Source organism: Sceloporus occidentalis, unplaced genomic scaffold (assembly GCF_023333645.1).
Source record: "Sceloporus occidentalis isolate IW3139 unplaced genomic scaffold, rSceOcc1.0.p SCAF_3, whole genome shotgun sequence".
NCBI classification, from domain to species: Eukaryota; Metazoa; Chordata; class Lepidosauria; order Squamata; family Phrynosomatidae; genus Sceloporus; species Sceloporus occidentalis.
The window spans coordinates 131,267,721-131,288,263 of record NW_028316983.1 but is presented as its reverse complement, the minus strand read 5'-3'; the positions used below and the strand labels follow the sequence as shown (position 1 = coordinate 131,288,263).

The 20,543-nt window shown below is 40.2% G+C and overlaps 1 protein-coding gene across 1 annotated transcript; it reads left to right on the top strand.

Moving 5' to 3' along the window:
- The first annotated feature begins 329 nt into the window (after positions 1 to 329).
- Positions 330 to 18,721, top strand: UBE2D2 (ubiquitin conjugating enzyme E2 D2). The gene is made up of 7 exons (XM_089516308.1): positions 330 to 763; positions 6,916 to 6,979; positions 8,735 to 8,766; positions 8,849 to 8,926; positions 9,027 to 9,132; positions 16,515 to 16,608; positions 17,835 to 18,721. Exons 1-7 carry the CDS (start codon positions 740 to 742, stop codon positions 17,878 to 17,880), a joined length of 444 nt encoding a protein of 147 aa, XP_089372434.1. The 5' UTR covers positions 330 to 739; the 3' UTR covers positions 17,881 to 18,721.
- The last annotated feature ends 1,822 nt before the right edge of the window (positions 18,722 to 20,543 follow it).

Here is a 20,543-nt window from a genome sequence, read left to right as displayed (position 1 = left end):
CCTTCGAATCCTGCGTGGCCCTCGCACTCGCTCGCTTTCATACACACATAAAAGGGGGCGGGGCTATCCTTCAACTCTCCGTCCTTTCCTTTCCTGAGAGGCATTGCCTGCCTGACGCGGGCGGCGGTGACGTTGTCCCGTCTCCCTCAGTGGGAGGGGGAAAGAGATCCCCACGCCGCCCCTCGAGGCGCATGCGCGAGGGGGAGCGGGCAACCTTCCGCGTAGAGGCGTCCCCGCGCTCGCTCTTTGGCTCGCGCGCCACGCCGCTTGGCCAATCCCCACAGCCTAGCAAGGCCTTCTCACGGCGCATGCGCGGGTGCTCTCGGCTACTGACTCCGGCAGAGGCGGAGGAGTCTGAGGAGGAGGCGGAGGAATCTCATTAACAACCTTGCGAGACGCCGTCGCGTCATAAAGAACTTGGGCGCTGGGGGCGGTGGTGATGCGGCCGGAGCTGCCGCAGCGCTGAGAGCCAGCATTTCCGGGTTTCCTCGGAAGAGGAGGGAGACCAGGGGTGGGAGTGGGGGCGAGAGCGGCTGGAAAGGGACCCCCGGCCTCCCTCGAGAGAGAGCGACAACTGGCCGGGTGCCCCCCCTCTCTCCCCCTTTTATTCCCTCTTCCGCCTAATAACCCCCGCGGTCCCTCCGCCGCCGGAAAAAATAGTCCCGCTCCTTCCTTTGCTCCTTCCTGCCTCCTCCTCCGCCTCCTTCCTCGCGCGCCGCCCTCCGCAGGCTCCGCCGCGATGGCGCTGAAGAGAATCCACAAGGTAAGGCTCGGCCCCGAGCCCTGGAGGGCAGGGATCCCTCCGCTCCATAGGCCTTGGGCCTGGCTCTAGCCTGGCCTGGGCAGGGGATGATGATGGAGGAGGAGGAGGAGGAGAAGGCCTGCCTCTCTCTCTCTCTCTCTCCCTCCTCCATCAGCAGAAGCAGGCCTTCTCCACCGTAGGCCGCAAGAGAGGCCCCTTTTGTTCAGAGGAAGCTGCGTCCACACTGGAGAAATAACCCGGTTTGGCACCGCTTTAACTCTCTTTCTGGCTCGAGGCTATGGAATCCTGGGAGTTGGAGCCCCAGTCAGACCTTAAGCAGCCTAGTTCTGTCATTCTTCCTGATGCATTAGGAATTGGGAAAGTGACAAGTGTTTTTGACTCTGGCCCCAAATATTGTGTGTCTGCGCATGCAATGTTTGTGTGCTTAGAGAAGGTGTGGGTTCCTATCTAGTTGTGGCAGCAGTTATAAAGGAGATGCCTCCTTCACTTGCTTCAAAGCCCTCTCCCAGGAGATCCTTGAGGGCTGCTGTGGTCAAGCAGCAGCGTCTATCGGCAGCGTACATTGCTTTTGGCTTTGTAACCGTGTGCTCTTTCAAAGACACTACATCCAAGGAGGCTGAAAAGGAGTAGAGTCCCCTGTAAAACATCCTGGGACAAACAGCACATTGACCTGGTCCCAAGTTCTGGAAGCTACACAAAGAATCCCTTAATGGCAGAGACACAAGTTGTAACTGAGGCACAATGTCACTCCTTGCTGAAATATTGATCCTGGGGGCAGGGTTTGCTGGGTTCCCTTAAAACCCTAAGGAATAGTCCTGATGTCTTCAGGCTTCCTTTTAATATTTGGAATCGAATAAACCCATCTGCTTGACGTTGGCTATCCTAATATTTGATACATACATCCGATTAAGTCGAGAATGAGGCCTTCCGCAAGCGGCAGCCTATCTTTTCAAAGGCGTTTTAGTGTCCCCAGATATTGATCACCAGCCTTGGAGAAATCAGGAAACAGTTCCACTCTGGGATATTTTTGTTCCAAGCTGTTTTATTTATTCGATGTATGTCTTCCTGATACGATCTCTCAGGGGTGGCTACTTAGAAGGAACAACCTTCGTACCTTCAGAAAGAAGACCTTGTACGGGCATTTAAAGCCTTGCTTCCATAGACTGGACATTTTCCACTCTTGTGCTTTAATATAGCGGGACAGAATAAAGCAAATAATGGCAAAGATCAGTGGATTTTCTTGCGGCGTGTTTTTGTTTCCTCTAGGACACCAGAGAGGGAGAAGCGCGAGTGATAGTTGATTAGGCTTTCTTTAGGTCTGTTTGTAAACTTGGTAGGGAAAAGTGCTTTGGGGTCGTGGCATCTTTGCTTGCTGGGCACAGGATTCAAGGGATTAAATGGGTACAGCTAAAGAAACTTTACATTGCTTTTTGAACTGCTTCAATTTCTGGGAAAGAAACAAACCATATGAATTGCTCAGAATAGGGGCAATGCATCACAAACGTATTTGCTAGGGCTTTGCCCCAAAGCCTCTGCTGGGGAGGACCCTCAAAATCACACAGTTCTTTCCCATGGACTATTTATTCTTGTGGTCTTGCTTTTTGGGGGAAGCAGGAGTATTAGAATAATCTCTTCCCACACGATAAACCTTTTGTTACAGGTTTTTAAACAGAGGAAGGGGTTGCAATACTCCTAGGTCCTTGAGAGAAGATAGCGGAGGAGCACAAACACATTTTCTCCCTCGTCTTACTTGCACTCCCTGTAGCGTGGGTGATTTTGTGTGTGTGTATGTATATACAGTACTACCTTCTCTTTCCAGCTTTACGGATAAGTAATGTATTGGTTATATCCAAAGCAGTGTTAATGTTGGAGGATTTCTTCTCCCCCCTCATCTGCAATCCTCTGCACTCCTCAGAAAAGCCTCACCTGGGTGTTGTTGAGAGCCTTGGGAAAGTTGAACCCAAACAATTATGCATGTGTTTTATGCCTCACACTCAAAATACTCAAACGTTATACACCGATGTGTGAGAGAGACCATGTTATAGAAAAAAAATGCTCTAAGCTCCTATAATGTAATCAAGGAACAGCGTTTAATTTGAAGATGAAATCACCGAGGAGTCCTAATTCATCCTTGTACACAGCAGGTGTTAGGATTTTTGCAGACAGACAAATTAGCCATCCCTATTGGTTTATATCTTGTCCTTTTTAATAATATTTTTGAAAATAAATAGCATACATGTATGTTTGACTGATCAGAATCGGTGCAAAAAAAATCTGTAAGCCTTTATTTTGAACTTTTAACTTTCAGCTGCAAGGACTTGAGAAACTGCAAGGATTACATGAAGCTGCTCAGCTCTTTCTAATGCTAATTTATTCCTTGACTGCATGTCTGTATTTTGAAATACTCATCGGTGTTTCTCTCTTTACGTGGAAGACGGAGGAACCTGAGACAAGTGTGAAGCAAGAGAAGTCAGGCTGTTCAGCGCAAATGCTTTGCCACCATTTTGTAGGTGTGATATGCTTGGTGGACTCCTACATTGAGTGTTTCAGGGTGTACATGTTGCAAAATGTGGAAGTTCACCAAACTCGAATCACAAGACTATTCTTTAAGTGAGAGCCTAGTCATAAGGAGCAACAGTGGTATCATCACTAATATTACTACTCTAGAATTTTGGATTTAAAGATTTGCAGCATTAGCCACACTGTTTTTAAATAATGCATTAAGAGATGTTTAGCCCTCACAATTGAAAGGGGTAGAGTCAAATCACGCACATACCCCTTTTCTTCAGGTTTGCCCACTTGAGGCCGGCAGACCAAACAGTTTCTCTTTTCCTTTTTCTCAAGCTACTACATCTCTTGCTAACATAGGCCTGTTACAGACTGCCAAAATAAAGCTGCTTTGGGTCTCTTTGGAGGTATGCTATTTAAATGATGCATGGGTCCTAAGAGTCCAGAGGTCATGCCAAAGCCACACTCCATTCCTAAGCACTGGAGGGCAGCTTTGGTGCAGCTTCTGGATTGTTCGGATGCATGCATCATTTAAATAGCATACCTCCAAAGAGACCTGAAGCAGCTTTATTTTGGCAGTCTGTAACAGGCAATAGTCTACCAGCAACATGACCAGGAGGGATTGAGGCTGGGGAACAAAGTCATAGTTTTCTAAACCATGGTGAACACATGGTCATATAAGGTGCTTTGGAAATCTTTACTTCCAAAGGATGCATTAATTGAAATGTACAATCAAAAATGTTGCTTGAAATCTTAGTTTTTAACAATTTTTTGAACTTTTCTACCTTTGTATTATTAAAAAGTCTTTAAGGCTGTGTACATCGGCCCAATTCCACTTGGCAGTCCCAGTTTGAGTATAGACTCATTCAGTAAGTAGAACTTGAGTGTTGACTTACCACGTTCCCATTGATTCAGTGAGGGACAAAACAGACTGGCAGTAAGTGCCAGCTTGGGAGCGGTGTGGGGGCATGGTGGTTAGATAACGTATGGCCCAACACTGCCCCTAAGCTGGTGCCATGCTGCCTGCCCAGACAGTGGGCAGCATTGCAACGCTCTGGTAGCGCAGCATTCAGATGCATCACACCACAGGAGCACAGAAGAGCAACCGCCATGGCGGGAAGGACAGCTTTTTCCTACCTAAAAAGGAGTGGCATCTTGCCACTTCTTTTTGGGCTGGAAAAATGCTGGGTTTGGGCTGTGGCATGTGGTTGCTGCGGCCCCAATTGGGAGCTCAAAGGGGCCGTGTCAAGCTGTTGCTTCAGGGCCATCTGTACCAGCCCTGAGTATGCTTTGTGAGGGCTTTGGAATTAGTCCAGCAACTTTCAAACCCAAAGACAAAGCATCTTGACTGGTGTAGCTGTTGAAAACCAAAAGATCAGCATAACAAATTCTAGGCAGGTAAATTTAAATCCTCTCTTAGTATAAGCTGATAATATTTTTGTTTTTCTGTTCTAGTTCAAAAGACAGATTCTTCCCCTTATGTAGAAAGTAGTAGCCTCAACAAAGCCGTTGCTTTCAAGATTTCTGTGCACCAGTGAGCAGATCCTTTAATACAGGGCTGGGCAACTGAGAGGTTAGGGGTCCACATTATCCCTCCAGGAGACCTTGGAGGGATGTATCTGCTCCCATAAAAAATCTTTCTCTCTTTTACTCCCAAACATGCGCTCTATGGGACAAAGGGGGAGTGTTTTTGTGCCTTCTTGGGCTCCTAAAGGCCTTTTGGGAACTTTGCAAGGGGGGGATTGGGATTTTGCAAAACCTTTTTGTTTCAGAGTTGCCCTGTGTGTGTGTGTGTGGGGGGGAGCTTCAGACACCCCCTAAAGATATTTTTGGAGTTGAAAAAATATTATTTTTACCCCTGAAAATCCCTGGGGGCCACAAGCTGCAAAGCTGCACGTTGCTCAGCCCTGTTCTAATAGGTCATAAATTAATTTTAAAACTCTCCATCTCAAATTGTGTGGCTTACTGCTGGTGTGCTGTATCTTCAAAGCCATAGTGTGCATAGAACTAATTCCAGAGTTTCATAGATTGATGAAGGCCATAAAATTCGTGACATAATGAGTGGACATTATACAAGCTGGGCAATTGATAGAAAAGTGCTAGGTGCATTTATGGCAAAGGGAGGTTGCTGTCAGCAATTCTTGATTCTTCCAAGAAGGCTCTCTCTCTCTGTGTGTTTGTGTGTCATTTTCTTCCCTTTGATGGTAAATTGTTGTACTATAGCATGGCTGGCATAGATTCATCCTTGCTTCTGTGGTGGGGGAATTAAGGGTCTGAGGAGCTGGAAAGTCTGTACTTGACAAGTGGCTAGCAAACTCACTTTCCTTCTATCGCCAGGGAACATTTTGTGAGCAGGCTGGGGGCTACAGAGGCATGAGTGTCACACCACCAATTTACCTCTCTTTTTGGTAGCAAAGGAACACTTGTACTGCTTCCTAAGGTCTCTCAGCTACTAGGTGAAGTTAGGATTGCAGTCTGAATGGAGGTAATACTAGTCGATCAGAATACATTTTTAGATGATTGTTTTTAAGAAGCACAACCCTTTAGGGATGCTAAAATAACAATAGTTTTAAATTTTTCCTTCAGGTTTTCTTTAAAATTGTGTAAAGGTTATACACAATTCAGTTGTCATGTCTTTTAAAGCCTTTTAAGTGACAACACTGTTCAAATCCCCCTCACCTGGCCTTTTATCAAACCGGAAGTGACTTGATTATAACAATATAAAAAAAGATTACAAGAGTCCTCAAGGCCACTTTGAGACAAGCAGAAGATTTGGACCCCCCATTTTTTTTTGGGGGGGGGGACTGGGAGGCAAAGGCATCCTTGATAGATCACAAAATCAGGCTTAGTAGGCAGCCAGTTGAAAGTAACTCTTTGGAACAGCCCCTTCCCCACAGCCCTATAATTCAGAAGGAATTTCATAGTTAAAGTCAAATGTATGTTTTCAAAATCATATTATGGTTAATATTTTCAAAGGAGTAAAATCTTATGTGTGATACTGCAGCAATTTGTGAATTTAGAGAGTTAGTGTGGTGTAGCAGTTTGAGTGTTGGACTGTGTGTGACTCTGGAGATCAAGGTTTGATTACTTGCTCAGCCATGGGTAACCTTGGGCGAGTCACACACTCTCAGCCCCAGAAAACCCTTTGATAGGTTCACCATAACTTGGAAACAACTTGAAGGCACACAACAAAAATTTATAAATTTAAACAGACAGTCAGTTTAATTTGATGTTAATATTAAAAAAGGGGACACATCAACAGCTGAACTTAGTAGGTAGCCATTATTTCTTTTAGCCAGTTTTAATGTCCAGTTCAATGGAAAACTTTCCAATGGAAATTTGACTTCTGGTGGTAAGCCTGAAGAAATCCTGGAAGCAAGATAGAAACTGCCCACTAGAAGTAGAACATTTAATAAATTATAATGCAGTGTTGAAACTTAGCAAACTTCTGTTTGAGTCTCTGAAAGTGTATATACCTCGTCTTTAACTGCTAATGTTATAACGTCTGGTAATAGAAAACAACAAGAATCTACTGATATTCCTAGAGTATGTTCTCAGAATGCTTTCAGAGTTTTCTGAACTTGAATTTTAATAAAACTTGATAAAATTACAATATTTTTAATCAACTGTGGGTTTGTTTTTAGGAATTGAATGATCTGGCGCGTGATCCTCCCGCACAATGTTCAGCAGGGCCTGTTGGAGATGACAGTAAGTACTTGTAATGTGAAAATTGCTCAAATGAGCATTTCCTTGGGCAGAGAGAAGACTCACTTAAGATATGTAAACTTGAGGTTATGTTTTTGAATTGCAAAACATTTCAAGTAACCAAATGTACCCTTTAATCAGAATGATGATACAGCAGTAGACAGAATAAAACAACAGCTGTTTTGGATAAACAAAAATAATTAGAAACGGTCTATCTATATCTTACTTCTACTCATCGAATATTATTATTATATTAAAGTTTTAACTTTATTATATAGATAACTATAAGAAATATATGTTGAGATATGTATGACAGGAGAGGTATAAGAGAGGAAAACCAATGAAGGAAAAATTGGTATAAAAGTAATGTAGATAGGTTGAAGTAATTAATGGTAATAGAAATAAGGTACAGATAAGAGTTCAGTAAACAATAAGTAAAGAAATATTGGAGAAATTCAGCAGACAAAGAAGTGATACAAAGATAAACTTTTAAAAAAACTATAAAATTGTATATTGGATGATGAATTATTTTCATAGGTAATGGGGTTTTTTTGTATAAGTGAATTTTATTTTTTAATATTTAATAAAATTTATTTTTAAAAAAGGGAAAAAAAAGAAACTGTCTAATCAGGCATCTCCTAAAATTATCTTGCATTGCATTTAGAACAGGTGTTCCCTCTCTCTTTTAAAATGGCATTTGGCCATTTTGTTGGATTATATGACAGGATCCTTTTGGTCTTGAACAAGTACAGGTTCACCTGCATCTCTGGTTAATAAAGTTGCAGTTTCATTAATAAAAGTAATCATGTAAAATAAATGTTTGTTAACTGATGTATTAACTTAGTAATTTAAATATACTGTGATCAAATGTGCTTTTCAGAAAATAAAGTTTTGATTGAATGGATGAGTAAAACACTCAGCTTCTTCTGTTATAATATCTCTGTCTATCATTATAGAACAGAGGTGGGCAAAATGTGAGCACAGGGCCATTTTTGTGGCCCTCAGGGGTCATTAGTAACTTTGTTTTGTTCCAGAATGTACCCAAATGCATTCTAAGGGGTGTGGAGGGCATTTCCACCATGATTGTAGGAGCCCTTGGGGCTCACAGGGGTCAAAAACAATACTTGTGAAATTGTTTAAAAAATGTTTTACCTCAAAATGCTCAAAAATCTCCACTGAAATTTTGCATTTCCACCACATTTTGCAGACCCTCTGGGCCACTTTAGGCCCAGGAGAGGCTTTTTTAATATTCCCATAAGCCCTATGGCAGTGTTTCCCAAACTTTGGACCGCCAGGTGTTTTGCACTTCAGCTCCCAGAATTCCTGATTGTTGGCTAAACTGGCTAGGGCATCTGGGAGCTGAAGTCCAAAATACTTTGAAGACCAGAATTTGGGAAACACTGCCCTAGAGTCATGGGGAGGGTTTTTATTTTTATTTTTTTAAAGCTGATGCAGACCTCTAAAGGTGTTCTGGGGGGGGGGGTGTCATTACTCACTTTCCACAATTGCCCACCCCTGTTGTAGAGGTAATTCAATGGTGTGGAGTATTGAGGCTCCCGTGGGTTGTCACTGTTGTACTTATAACATAAACTAAAATGACAAGTATCTTCTGCTAGTGCTAAGGGGAAAATATGAGTGCTTTGATACACATTAGCTGCACTGTAGTCGAGGCATAGTATAACTATGATAGTTACAGGTATGTTAATTTGCTTGATGTTAAACATTTTAGTCAATATCTCAATTTTTTTCCTCTTCTAGTGTTCCATTGGCAAGCGACAATAATGGGACCGGTAAGTAGCCTTTAAACTTCAATAACGTTCATATAAATATAAACTTACTTTAAATGTTGTTCTGACACATTTCTCTTTTCAGAATGACAGTCCTTATCAGGGTGGAGTGTTCTTCTTGACAATTCACTTCCCAACAGATTACCCCTTCAAACCACCTAAGGTAGTTGTTTGCCTTAGTGTTTATATGCTATCACTATTGATGTAGTATCTGTTGATTGTAGTAAATGAATCTACATGAGAGAATCCTCTTTTCTTAACAGGTTGCATTTACAACAAGAATTTACCATCCAAATATTAACAGTAATGGCAGTATTTGTCTTGATATTCTACGGTCACAGTGGTCTCCAGCATTAACTATTTCAAAAGGTAAGTGAGTTGGTTCTGAGGGTGTATAACAGCTGTCTGATTTAAATATAAAATGTGTGGTATATTTCCATCAGTTTACTACTTCCTTTAGTATGCATATGGGATGTGGTGACTTAGTGGTTAAGGCGCCAATTATGATGATTGTAAGATCAAAAGGTTGGCAGTTCGAGGCCCGAGTGCTGCCTGATGGGATGAGCTCCTGTCACTAGTCCCAGCTTCTGCCAGCCTAGCGGTTTGAAAGCATGCAAATGCAAGTAGATAAATAGGTAACACTTTGGTGGGAAGGTAACAGTGTTCAGTGCAATCATTCTGGCCGAGTAGTCCTCGGACAATGCTAGTTCTTCGGCTTAGTAAAGAAGATGAGCACCGCCCCCTATAGTCTGGTATGACTTGACATTCATGTCAAGGGACTGCTTTTACCTTTAATATGCATATACTCTTTCTCAGTTTCTTAAGTATATATAATAGATGTTTGAAAAGCTCATTGTACCCAGGAAGGCTACTTAATTTCAAGTTGGCCAGTCCCCTAGTGGTGAAGTGTTAGAATTCTGCCGGCACATCTGTATAGTACCTGTAATTCAAAATCTCTGTGAAATGTTACAGATTTTAGGAAATCTTGTATGGTAAATATAAAATCTTTGTAGTGAAGGTAATGTTATGAAGGTCTGGGTGTTATGAATGTTTGAGCTGAGTACTAAATGGATTTGGATACGTAAACTAAATAAGGGGCAACAAGGCTATAGACTGCTAAGTAAGCTGGTGGTATGGTACTCAGTGGGAAATTCTGATTTCTGCACCCTGGTTAGATTGGGCTCAGGTTTGCTATATTTGATTTCTTTGTGATAAATAAATCTTTAAAGTAGATCGTAATATTATTATATGCTATCTGAATATCTCAGACATTTCTTTAATAGCCTAAGGTGCTTGAACTGAAGGATTTCATTGGGGAGGAAAGCAATAAAGTAAATTTTATATTGCTTAAACATCTTGTTCAGATTCAGGGCTCCAGTTGGGAATTATTTTATTGTAATACTTGTAAATATTTGAAGAAAAACAACACAACAATTTTTTTTTACTAAAAGTAGGGAGGGACACAGACCCATGCCTGACGTTTTGAAAAAATCATAGGTGTCTGTGTGAACAATCATTAATTTAGAAAGGCAAGTATATATAATATTTTTTTTTAATTTTGAAATTGATAGCTCAAAATGCTAAAACTATAGGATTGTGCTGTAATTGTTGGCATTCATTTCCTTTAGAGAAGTCTTCACATGAATGCTAGATTCTTTACTGGGCACTTAACAGAATTTGTCTCCATGCTGGTGGTCACTGTGTTAGAATTCAGTTATCCAGCTTACTATCATAATTGCTATTTCTCGGTGCCAGTGTTTAAGAGGCTGACTCTGTTGATTGCAAGATCGGCAGGATGGCAGTTCGAGGCCCAGGTGTCGCGTGATGGGGTGAGCTCCCACCACTAGTCCTAGCTTCTCCCAACCTAGCAGTTTGAAAGCATGCAATTGCAAGTAGATAAATAGGTACCACTCTGTGGGAAGGTAAATAGTGTTCTGTACAGTCACACTGGCCACATGATCACAGAGTACTCTCTAACAACGCTGGCTCTTCCACTTAGTAATGGAGATAAGCACCACCCGCTATGGTCAGACACGACTTGACAACAGGGAGTACCTTTACCTTAGGTGCCTTAAGCATAAGAACATGACTTTAAAATTAGTTGCATTGTTAGAATATGCTCTTATGCACAGTAGCAATTGATATACAACCCTGGTATGCTGTGATCAATTGGTTCTAAAATATTTATCATGGGAAATGCTACTGCATATATTAGCCAGTAAGTTTCATACTGGAATTTGAATGCATGCATTGCATAGTACAAAGCAACACCTGTCAGCCATTTTTTGGTATCTTCTAATATGAAGAGGGGGCTTCATATTTATTTCATAAATTTTCTGAATTGTAGCAGTGGGCTAGAGAAAATTAATTGGCAGTTGCTGGCTCTGAGATGCTTCCAGAAATGGAAGTTAACATATTTCTACCCCTCACACTTTTGCCTGGTGTTTGCTTAAACTGAAAAATCAGGTGAACCTCAAACTTAGTCTAGATTAATTTGATGTTAGATACATATTCTATCTTATGCCCAGTTATTCTCAAAAATGTTCTTACACTTTTTCTACTTTCCCCCCATCTGTTTTGTCATGATTTCTGATTTTTTTGATGAAATTATCTGGATTTAGGGATGTGGTGGCTTAGTGGTTAAGACGTTAATTCTGATGATTGCAAGATCAGAAGCTTGGCAGTTTGAGGCCCAAGTGCTGCAGGATGGAGTGAGCTCCCATCACTAGCCCTAGCTTCTGCCAACCTAGCAGTTTGAAAGCATGTAAACGTGCAGGTAGATAAATAGGTTCCACTTTGGTGGAAAGGTAACTGCATTTGGTATAGTCCTGCTGGCCACATGACCAGTGGAGTTGTCTTTGGAAAATGCTGGCTCTTCGGATTAGTAACAGAGATGAGCATTGCCCCTACAGTCAGTTATGACTAGACATTCATGTCAAGGGAAAGCCTTTACCCTTACCTTACCTGGATTGCAGTTTTGGAAGAGACTAGTAAAATGGCAGAGTTCTCATTCAGGATCAGGACTAGGACTGTTGCATGAACAACAAGAACGTTAACCCTTGATGTGGAGGATGACAGGGCACAGAGCAAAAGGAAGGTTGTTCTCAGAGCAAGGGCTTCCTTCTCCAAAGCTAGTTCAAACAATTCTTCACCCTCCTTACAAGAGCAACACTCTTCCTTATCAATATAGAGTTTTGATTCCTTATTTTTAAAGTGAAATACATAGAGACTTGGCATTTGATGTATTAAGATCTATAATTTGCCTGACCTAACATAATAAAATCCAAAATAAGTAAAGACTCTGTGCACATTTTGTCTTGTGCAGAATCAATATAGGACATATTAGGGAAGCAAATGTTTTATAGCAGGCAGAAATACATAGGTACACAACAGGGATCTAGGTGATAGAGTGTCTGCATAGTTGCTTAAGATAAAAGGCATTTCATACTTACCAAAGCCTATATATTGTACACTGGCTGAAACAGACAAGAACAGATTTCAGGTTATAACTGATGTTAGTCTACAATTTGCTTCTAATGAGCTCTCTGAAGAGCAAAACATTTCATATGGAAGAGACAAGAAGTGACTGTTGCCTTTGGTTGTGTTTAAAGTATAAAGTTGTTTATATTTGAAAGGTTCTGGGCGCAGCAGTTGTTAATACATGTACTTTAGAAATATGCTGTACTATATTCTTAATACCAGGTGATCCCCTCCCCTATTTTAGTCTGGACTTGGCGTTCCCTCTTTTCTCAGCTTCCTTTACCTTGCACATTTCCAATCTATAGTAATCCTTCGATTTGGTTTGCCAGTCTCAACCTGGTGTAGGCAACGTTTGGATGCTGGGGGCAGGGGTTCAATATTAGTCCTCAAGGAGACTTTGGAGGGCTGTATTCCTTGCTCCCCCACCCTGTAAAGGAATTGTTTTTTCTTATAATAGCCCCAAACCACCTCTGAGGGTTTTGGGACGTTTGCCATGTTTTTAACAACAGGAAGTAACTTTAGTCCCTCTCCTGGGACTAAAATGGTTGGAGGTGGTGGAGGAAAAAATGTTCTCTACATACTCTAGAAGGCATTTGGGGGCAAAAAAAAGAAAAGAAAAAAATTGATGGTCCACAGGAGAGACTCTAGAAGCCACAAGAATTGCCTTGGAAGTTGTATTTTGCCCACTCTGGCCTAAAGTTATATGCAATCTTACTGTGTTGAAGATACTGTTCTGTACATTGCCTTGTGTAGTTTGGTATTGTGAAATAACAAGTTCTGTGATAGATGCTGGATTTAAAAGATTTTGGAAGGAGGTGAAGGATGAAGGAAGAGATGTTGTATAACAGTGGCAAAGAAGGTCCTGTGGATAGTTGGGACTTTGTGCACATTTTTAACCCTTATATGAAAGCCAGTAATCAGAGCTGTTGAGTGCAATATTTTCTGCAGAAATTTTCTGGAGAATTTTCCAATGCTCTATTTTTAGTGGGAAATTTTCTGCAACATTTACCTGCCCACATTTATACTTACTTCAGTCAGTAAATGGACTAAATATAAGATGTGAACATCTAGTTATTTACCTAATGAGACCAGCATTAACAAACTCTTGTCCATCTTCAGAAGGACAGACTGACAAATGAATGCACTGCTAAGCTTGTTTTTAATTCATAAAATCTCTTCCTTCTCTGTCAGTCATAGCTACAATTGACAAAATGTAATAAGCTGCCTGTGCCCACAGACTCACATCCATCCTTGAGTGAAACAGAAAGTTCAGTTAGTTATACTGTATCAGATTTTTTTCTCAATGTGAAATGGAACTGATAGGTCAGTGATGGCGAAGCTATGGCACACATGCCAGAGGTGGCACTCAGAGCCCTCTCTGTGGGCACATGTGCCATCATCCCAGCACAGAGTTTGCCAGAGTTTGTTACTAGAAAGCCAGAGGGACATGGCACTTTGCAATTAATAAGTGGGTTTTGGGTTGCAGTTTGGGCACTCGGCCTCTAAGAGGTTCACCATCACTGTGATAGGTAATGCAGAGAGTGAAGCAAAAAGTACTACATTTTATACCTGAGTAAAAGAAAGTTAAACTGTTTGTATGAGATAAATCAGCTACATATCTTTAGGTAGGTGTCCTGAAGAAATGTTCTTTCAGGTGTAGTGATATTTTATTAAGTATAAAAGAAGTATATGTTGATTCTCTTTACATTGTTACAACACAATAATTTACACACAAATCTTTGAATGTGTTTGAATACAGCTAGCCCTTGTTATTCCACAGACTTTTTTATCTGCGGATTCAAGCTTCCACTAGGCAAACCTTGATTTTGCCATTTTATATAAGGACACCATTTTATCCTACCATTGTATATAATGGGACATGAGCATCCACGGATTTTGGTATCCACTGGGGGCCCTGGAACCACACCCCAGCGGATACCAAGGGCCCACTGTATAATACTTAAACCTAATGTGCTACATCAGATACCATTATTTAGAGCACTTCTTCTGCTTTCTCAAGAAAACTCACAGTAAGGTGGGGTGGAAGTAATGAAACACTCAATGTATCATTAGTCTGCAAGTCCCATTAGTCCTAATCAGCATAGCACCGGGTGAGAAATGCTGAGAATTGCAGTTTAACAACATCTGGAGGCCCACATAATCCATATCCATGCAATAAACTCACATGTATATGTACTTATATGTACTTATATATGCTGAAATGCCTGTACATCTGATTTGTGAACATCTGTGAACAGATTGTCTAACTGTTGCAGATTTGTAGCAACTGTGCATGAGCAGTGCCTTATATAGAGTTTATTTTCTACTAACTCTATAAAATATGGACAAGGTTTATCAATACAAAGCCACATAAAAGCATTTTTGCTTTCATTGTTACATGATCGTTGGGTGGGAATTTGCCTGAAATTGGGCCTTCATGGATCAGTCTTTGAAGTGCTACATTTAGATAACCTTTGTTTCGTATTTGTATCCTTATTGTAAATGGTATTCCAGACATTTATTCTTGTGGAAGTAAAAAGGCAATACCATGAGTATCTTTGTGATGGGACCTCTGCTCAAATCTTGGGTTACCTTTACCTCTTATCCACAGAAGACCCCTAGTCACTGACACTTGCCCTGCTTTTACATTATTGCCATTATTTTGAAGTGTACAAGGGCCAGTGTCCCTAATGTCCCATAAACCAGTTCAGTATTTTAGGTACGATGCTTGCCTTGGCTTATAGTTGATAGAATTCACTTAGAGCCATCTGTTGTAAAAAAAAATAGTAACTGTATTAAATAACATTAAGAAATAAAGTATTTATGTAGGTTACTTCAAGCTTAGTGTTGTTACATTAACAACAAATAATCAGCAGGCGTTTAAATACCCTGAACTCTGTTCTCTCAGTAGGAATATCAACCAGACCTAGTCTAACTGAATCTCAGTCCTCCTCTGGACTAACTGAATTGAAGTCCCTCTCCTGTCAGAAACCTTATCTGATCTTAACTGAAAATCCCCTGTCTCTCCAGCCACTTCCTCAGACACATACACCGGCTTTTATATATTCCAATTCCCCCACAATCTTCTTGAACAGAGATTGGCTGTCAGGAAACCAGGTTGGACTAGCAACTCTCAAAATCTTATTTCCCCACCATAAATGTCAGGCAAAGTCCACCTTTGTAGAAACAATATCAGTGTATTTGAAAGATCCAAAATGTATTGATGAAATATCTTATATCGTCTTTACTTTGTCATTTTGTATTTTAAAATGAATACCATTCCAGAGAACTATTTTTATTGGTTAAGAATGCATTATCTTAAATTTTATAGAGAATCTGTGGGACAGCTAATCAGATAGTGATGGCTATTTTGCTACTAGTTTGTGGTTACCTATATTATGGGACTAAAACTTTTATTGTGCTTGACACCACTTTCTCTTATTCTTTCAAGTGTAGCAGTAATCCAGTTGTGCTCTTAATATTCAGAGTTTTCAGCCATCACTGCTAGCTTAAAGAACACATTTCTGCCTTGACCTGAACTGTTCTGCAGTGGCAAATCTTTGCTGTCCAAATTGCCGGTAGATTTAATTTCAATTCGTAATATCCTTGCTAGTTCCATAAACTATTATGCAAACACCAAGTTCCTCATTTTGTGTCTAGTTGCAGTATGTCTAGGGAAAGAAAGGTTGGGTGGAGAGAAGCTTCTGGTAGAGAGGAGCCCTCCTCCCTTGTGGTTTTCCCTTAACTAACTTCAGGAGTCAGGTTTTCCAGTCCTGGAGAGGGAAACTGCCTTGAGAGGAGTTGTTTCAGAAGAAGAGCAATAGTAGAAGGGTTCCTATGCACCTTTTCAATTCTGCTTTACATATCAAAGAGACCTGACACATTTTTTTCAGCTAAAGTTGACTTAAAACTATTCCAGGATTGTGTCTACACATCAGAATTAATGTTCAATACCATTTTTTTATTTTCTGGCTCCATCCAGAGAAATCCTTGTATTTGTAGTTTGGAATTAGACCACAGAGGTCAGAATCAGACCTCTGGTCTACTTCCCTGAACTATGGATTTATAGCAGAGAATTACCTCACCAAACTACAAACAAGGATTCTGTAGCATGGAACTGTGACAGTACATGTGGCATTTAACTGTGAAATATAGACACATTCCAGGCCACACCTCAGTGCTAGATTATAAAACCAAGAGAGGAGAGAGACTAAATGGAGTAAAGTATTGATTTGTTCATACTCTGAAATACTGTGCTTTTTTCCTTGCAGTACTTTTGTCCATCTGTTCTCTGTTGTGTGATCCCAATCCAGATGATCCCTTAGTGCCTGAGATTGCACGGATCTACAAAACAGATAGAGAAAAGTGAGTGTCAAAGCTAAACTCTTTAAAATCTAAGTGTTGATGAGTAGTTGAAAGACTTTATTCCAGAAGTCATATACTTAAAACATTGGCAAACTCTGTTTGCTTGGCACCAGAGTCATTCATTCTTCTGAAAAATTACATGTCTTCTTCTGTTGACAGCCCTGAGTTTATTTTTCCAGATTTAAAATGTTTGATATTTGTCAGTGAGTGACACGGTTTACTTCTCAACTGGACTGGCTAATCCAGTAAAAGTCTGGTCAGTGTCATCTATACTTCTACAAATTACTATTTTGCAGTTGCTACTCTTAGGCCCTTCAGTTTCTGCTCTTGGGCTGCAGAGGGAGGAACAACTTTTAACTTCCGCCACAAGAGAACCTGGTTCGGTGGTGGTAGGTGAACAAGAAATACACAGGTTCAACTTCATGTGTAGTATCATGGAGTAATAACTTGCAGATGCCAGTATTGATGATGGAAATGAGACATTCTTGAGTTCAGTTTGCCCCATTTTTTAACAAAATTACTTTCTAGCACTTACTGCTATAAATTAATCATTCAACATGAGACATGTCTCCTTCAGCAATGAAAAGTAACTTGCTTTAAAATAATGAAATGGGCAGCATTTAGCATTCTCAGAGTATGAAGTAAGGCTTGAGCAGAATGAAAGTAGGCATACAGACATTCTCGCTCTTTCAATACTAGGCCACTGCATAGCAAGAGAATTGTTGAGGTGACAAGCTTGTGTCAAAAATGAAAACTGTTTTGGAAATGCACACTTTTAAAGCAGCAAATGACTGCTGTGTAAAAATACTTATTAGATTCATCAGTCCACTAAAGGAAACTATTATTAGATTATACTGTTCATATTTTTCATTCTAGGAAATGCACATACCTGAGGTTTATGTGTTGAAGTGGCAGCAAAAACTTAAAATCTAGAGATATTGCAAGATGAATGTTCTTTTTTCCCCCTCAGAAGCATGTGTGGTAGTAATAACAAGTTGAGGGAATCTTTCTTAAGCATTCTTTCCTGGTTATTTGGACAAAGACCTGTGTCTGAACAGCATTGCTACTTTTTAATTTTTTTAGCTATTTGACCTGGTGCTTTAATATTCTGTACAAGTGACTTGGTTCAATGCTAGAATTACTTTGTGATCAGTATGACTGTAGCAAAATATATTCACTAGTTAGTGAAGTATTCTCCTTTCTAATTATCTTTTTTGCATATACAGGTACAACAGAATAGCTCGAGAATGGACTCAGAAGTATGCGATGTAATTAAAGAAATTATTGGATAACCTCTACAAATAAAGATAGGGGAACTCTGAAAGAGAAAGTCCTTTTGATTTCCATTTGACTGCTTTCTATGAGCCCACGCCTCATCTTCCCCTGTGCACATGTTTACCTGATACAGCAGTGCTGCGTGTTGTACATACTTGGAACAATGAATACTGTATTCCATACCAACATTGACTCCTAGCAATGAAATTTGTGTGAAAAGCCAGTTCTTCAGTCACAGTGTAGTTGTGAGCATAAAAGCATTCCTACAAAATTTAAATTGGGCAGTAACACCAAAATGGGGGAGGAAGCAAAGAGTAAAAGAGTTCATGTGCTTCTGAGGGCTTTCAGTGACTGAAAAATAAACTTCTTTTTAAAAAAGTGGAATCCTTTTAAACTCATAACTCTTATGGAAAAATGGATGGTAAGAACTTAAATCTGATTCTGTATTTTATTCTGAAGGACCTACTAAGGTAAATGTATGACCAACAAGATCAAACAATGCCCACATCCTATGTTTAAAGGTCTAAGTTTAACTGGTCAGCATTTAAATGCATTGGAGCTATTAGTGCATCAAGTGACGTTGATTTTGTTTCAAATCTTCTCCCTCCTTCCCTCCCTCCCCCCTCCCCTCCTTCATAATTTTGGTTTGTATGTGTTTTCTCAGTTAACATAGCTAATAGCTCTTATTTTCTTAAGTTTTTAACTGCTTAGGTCTTTCTGGATGTAAGGGTAAAAATTCATTTGACAGACTTGTGTATATTTAAAGACCCAGCTGCTCCCTTGGAGCTTGTACGTTCAAGAATGATTAATCTGTGTAATAAACTGATTACTACAGTCATTACGTATAAGAGTGTGAATAGGCTTAATTCTTTGTGGGCTAAGATTCAAGTTCTTGTCTTCTGAATATTTATATTTGAGAACTGTGAATCTTCAGGGCTTCATCATAAAAGGCAGTACAATGGCGGCGAAAGCCCAACAGGTCAGCAGGATAGATTCCAGACAGTATTGCTGATGTACCAACTTCCATGTTCAGTTAACTTATTGGAAAACTGCATGTTCATATGACAGAACTTGACTGTTAAACCAGATAAACAGCTTGATAAATGAGCACAATTTCATCAAGTTCTTCTTTGCATAAAATAATTCTGCCTGTGTACAGTTGGTAAGATACACATGTAATTTTAAAAATGGGTTTAAAAGGGTAAAATTTTACCAGATGCATCAGCACAAACTTCCATAAATTATAGTTTTTAAAGATTGCTGCACTAAATATTTCAAAATATTCACTGTGCTTCATTTGAAAACTAGTTAAAATGTAGTTTAAAGTTGTTTAAACAAGTGTCCCGTGCAAACTTTAATGTGAATAAGCTGAATCAAGAGTGGAGAAAATGCTGGATTCAGTCTCTTTCAGTGTTGTACTCTGCCCCGTCTATTTTCAAATACATCTATACATTCTTGCACAATTGAGGAATAAATGTCCACTACTTTTGTGTTATATTGGTTCCATTTGTGTGCTTGGTGGATGTTCCTTGCCTATGGATCTGACATAGTTCTAGAGCTTCCTACATGTGCAGTTTCTGTGCAAAATCTGGGAGATATAAACGGTTGCCAAGGATAAGTCAGATAGATATCTATATCAGCAATTTTGTGGTGCTATTTCAGTTCTTACAGCTTATGCATCCCTATACCCGCCAGGGCTCTTTAAACAGTTTTTGGAGTTTTATTAATTAGCTTAATACATCAACCCACTAAGATTTTGGTACTTAACCCATATTTTGGTAAGGCTAATACATTGCTTACTTAGGGTACTCAGTGAATTGATATCTTGTCTGAGACTAGTTCACATCTTATGACTAGTATATCGGAATGTTGATGGCTCAAAATGCATATTATTGATAGTGTTTAAGATGTGTGGGTTTCAAGATCTCTGCCCTTAAGACACAAGGAAAATTAAGTATGGAGAGAAGCGGAAAAAATGTAAGATTTATATATCTTCCTCTGCTTCCTCCCAAAATGGGATAAGATGCTAGGAATACAATAAAATGTGGTGGGGTATTGGGAAAGAATATAGACACTTTTAAAAACAACGTCTCTTGCTTCTAAGGCTTGCTAAGCGCACAACAGTGTGTGTAATCATACGGGCTAGATATTGACATTAAAAATTTGAGAAGAAGGGGCACTCCCCGGTGCTTCTTCCAAAGTCAGAAACAGGGTGTGGACTGCCTCTTACTGCTCATACTAAGTTTTTACCCTCCCAAAAGCTGTTAAAGGGGTAATTATTTGAAGTCTGGCATGGATTTCTCAATTATTTGAAGTCTGTGAAGTTTTCTTTTGGAGTGCCATGTGTCTTCCCAATAAAGGTTTGTCGGTTCTCCATATTCTTAATGAGAGAAATGGCAGCTGAAGAAATTGGGGGGGGGGGGGGGGGGGAGACAGAATAAGCTAGACTTAAATCTCAGAGTTCCCACTAAAGCTCCCAACCAGTACACCAAGCCTTCTCCCTCTATCTGGCAATATTTAGGCTTGCCCACATTATCTTAATTCATTCAGCAGTGCAGATCCCTAAATCACACAGTAGTTTTGCCTTATCATTTGGCATGGCCTCTCAGGATCTTAAAGAATGTGTGTCTATAGAGGCATTTGTGTTAGCTGTGTTGATT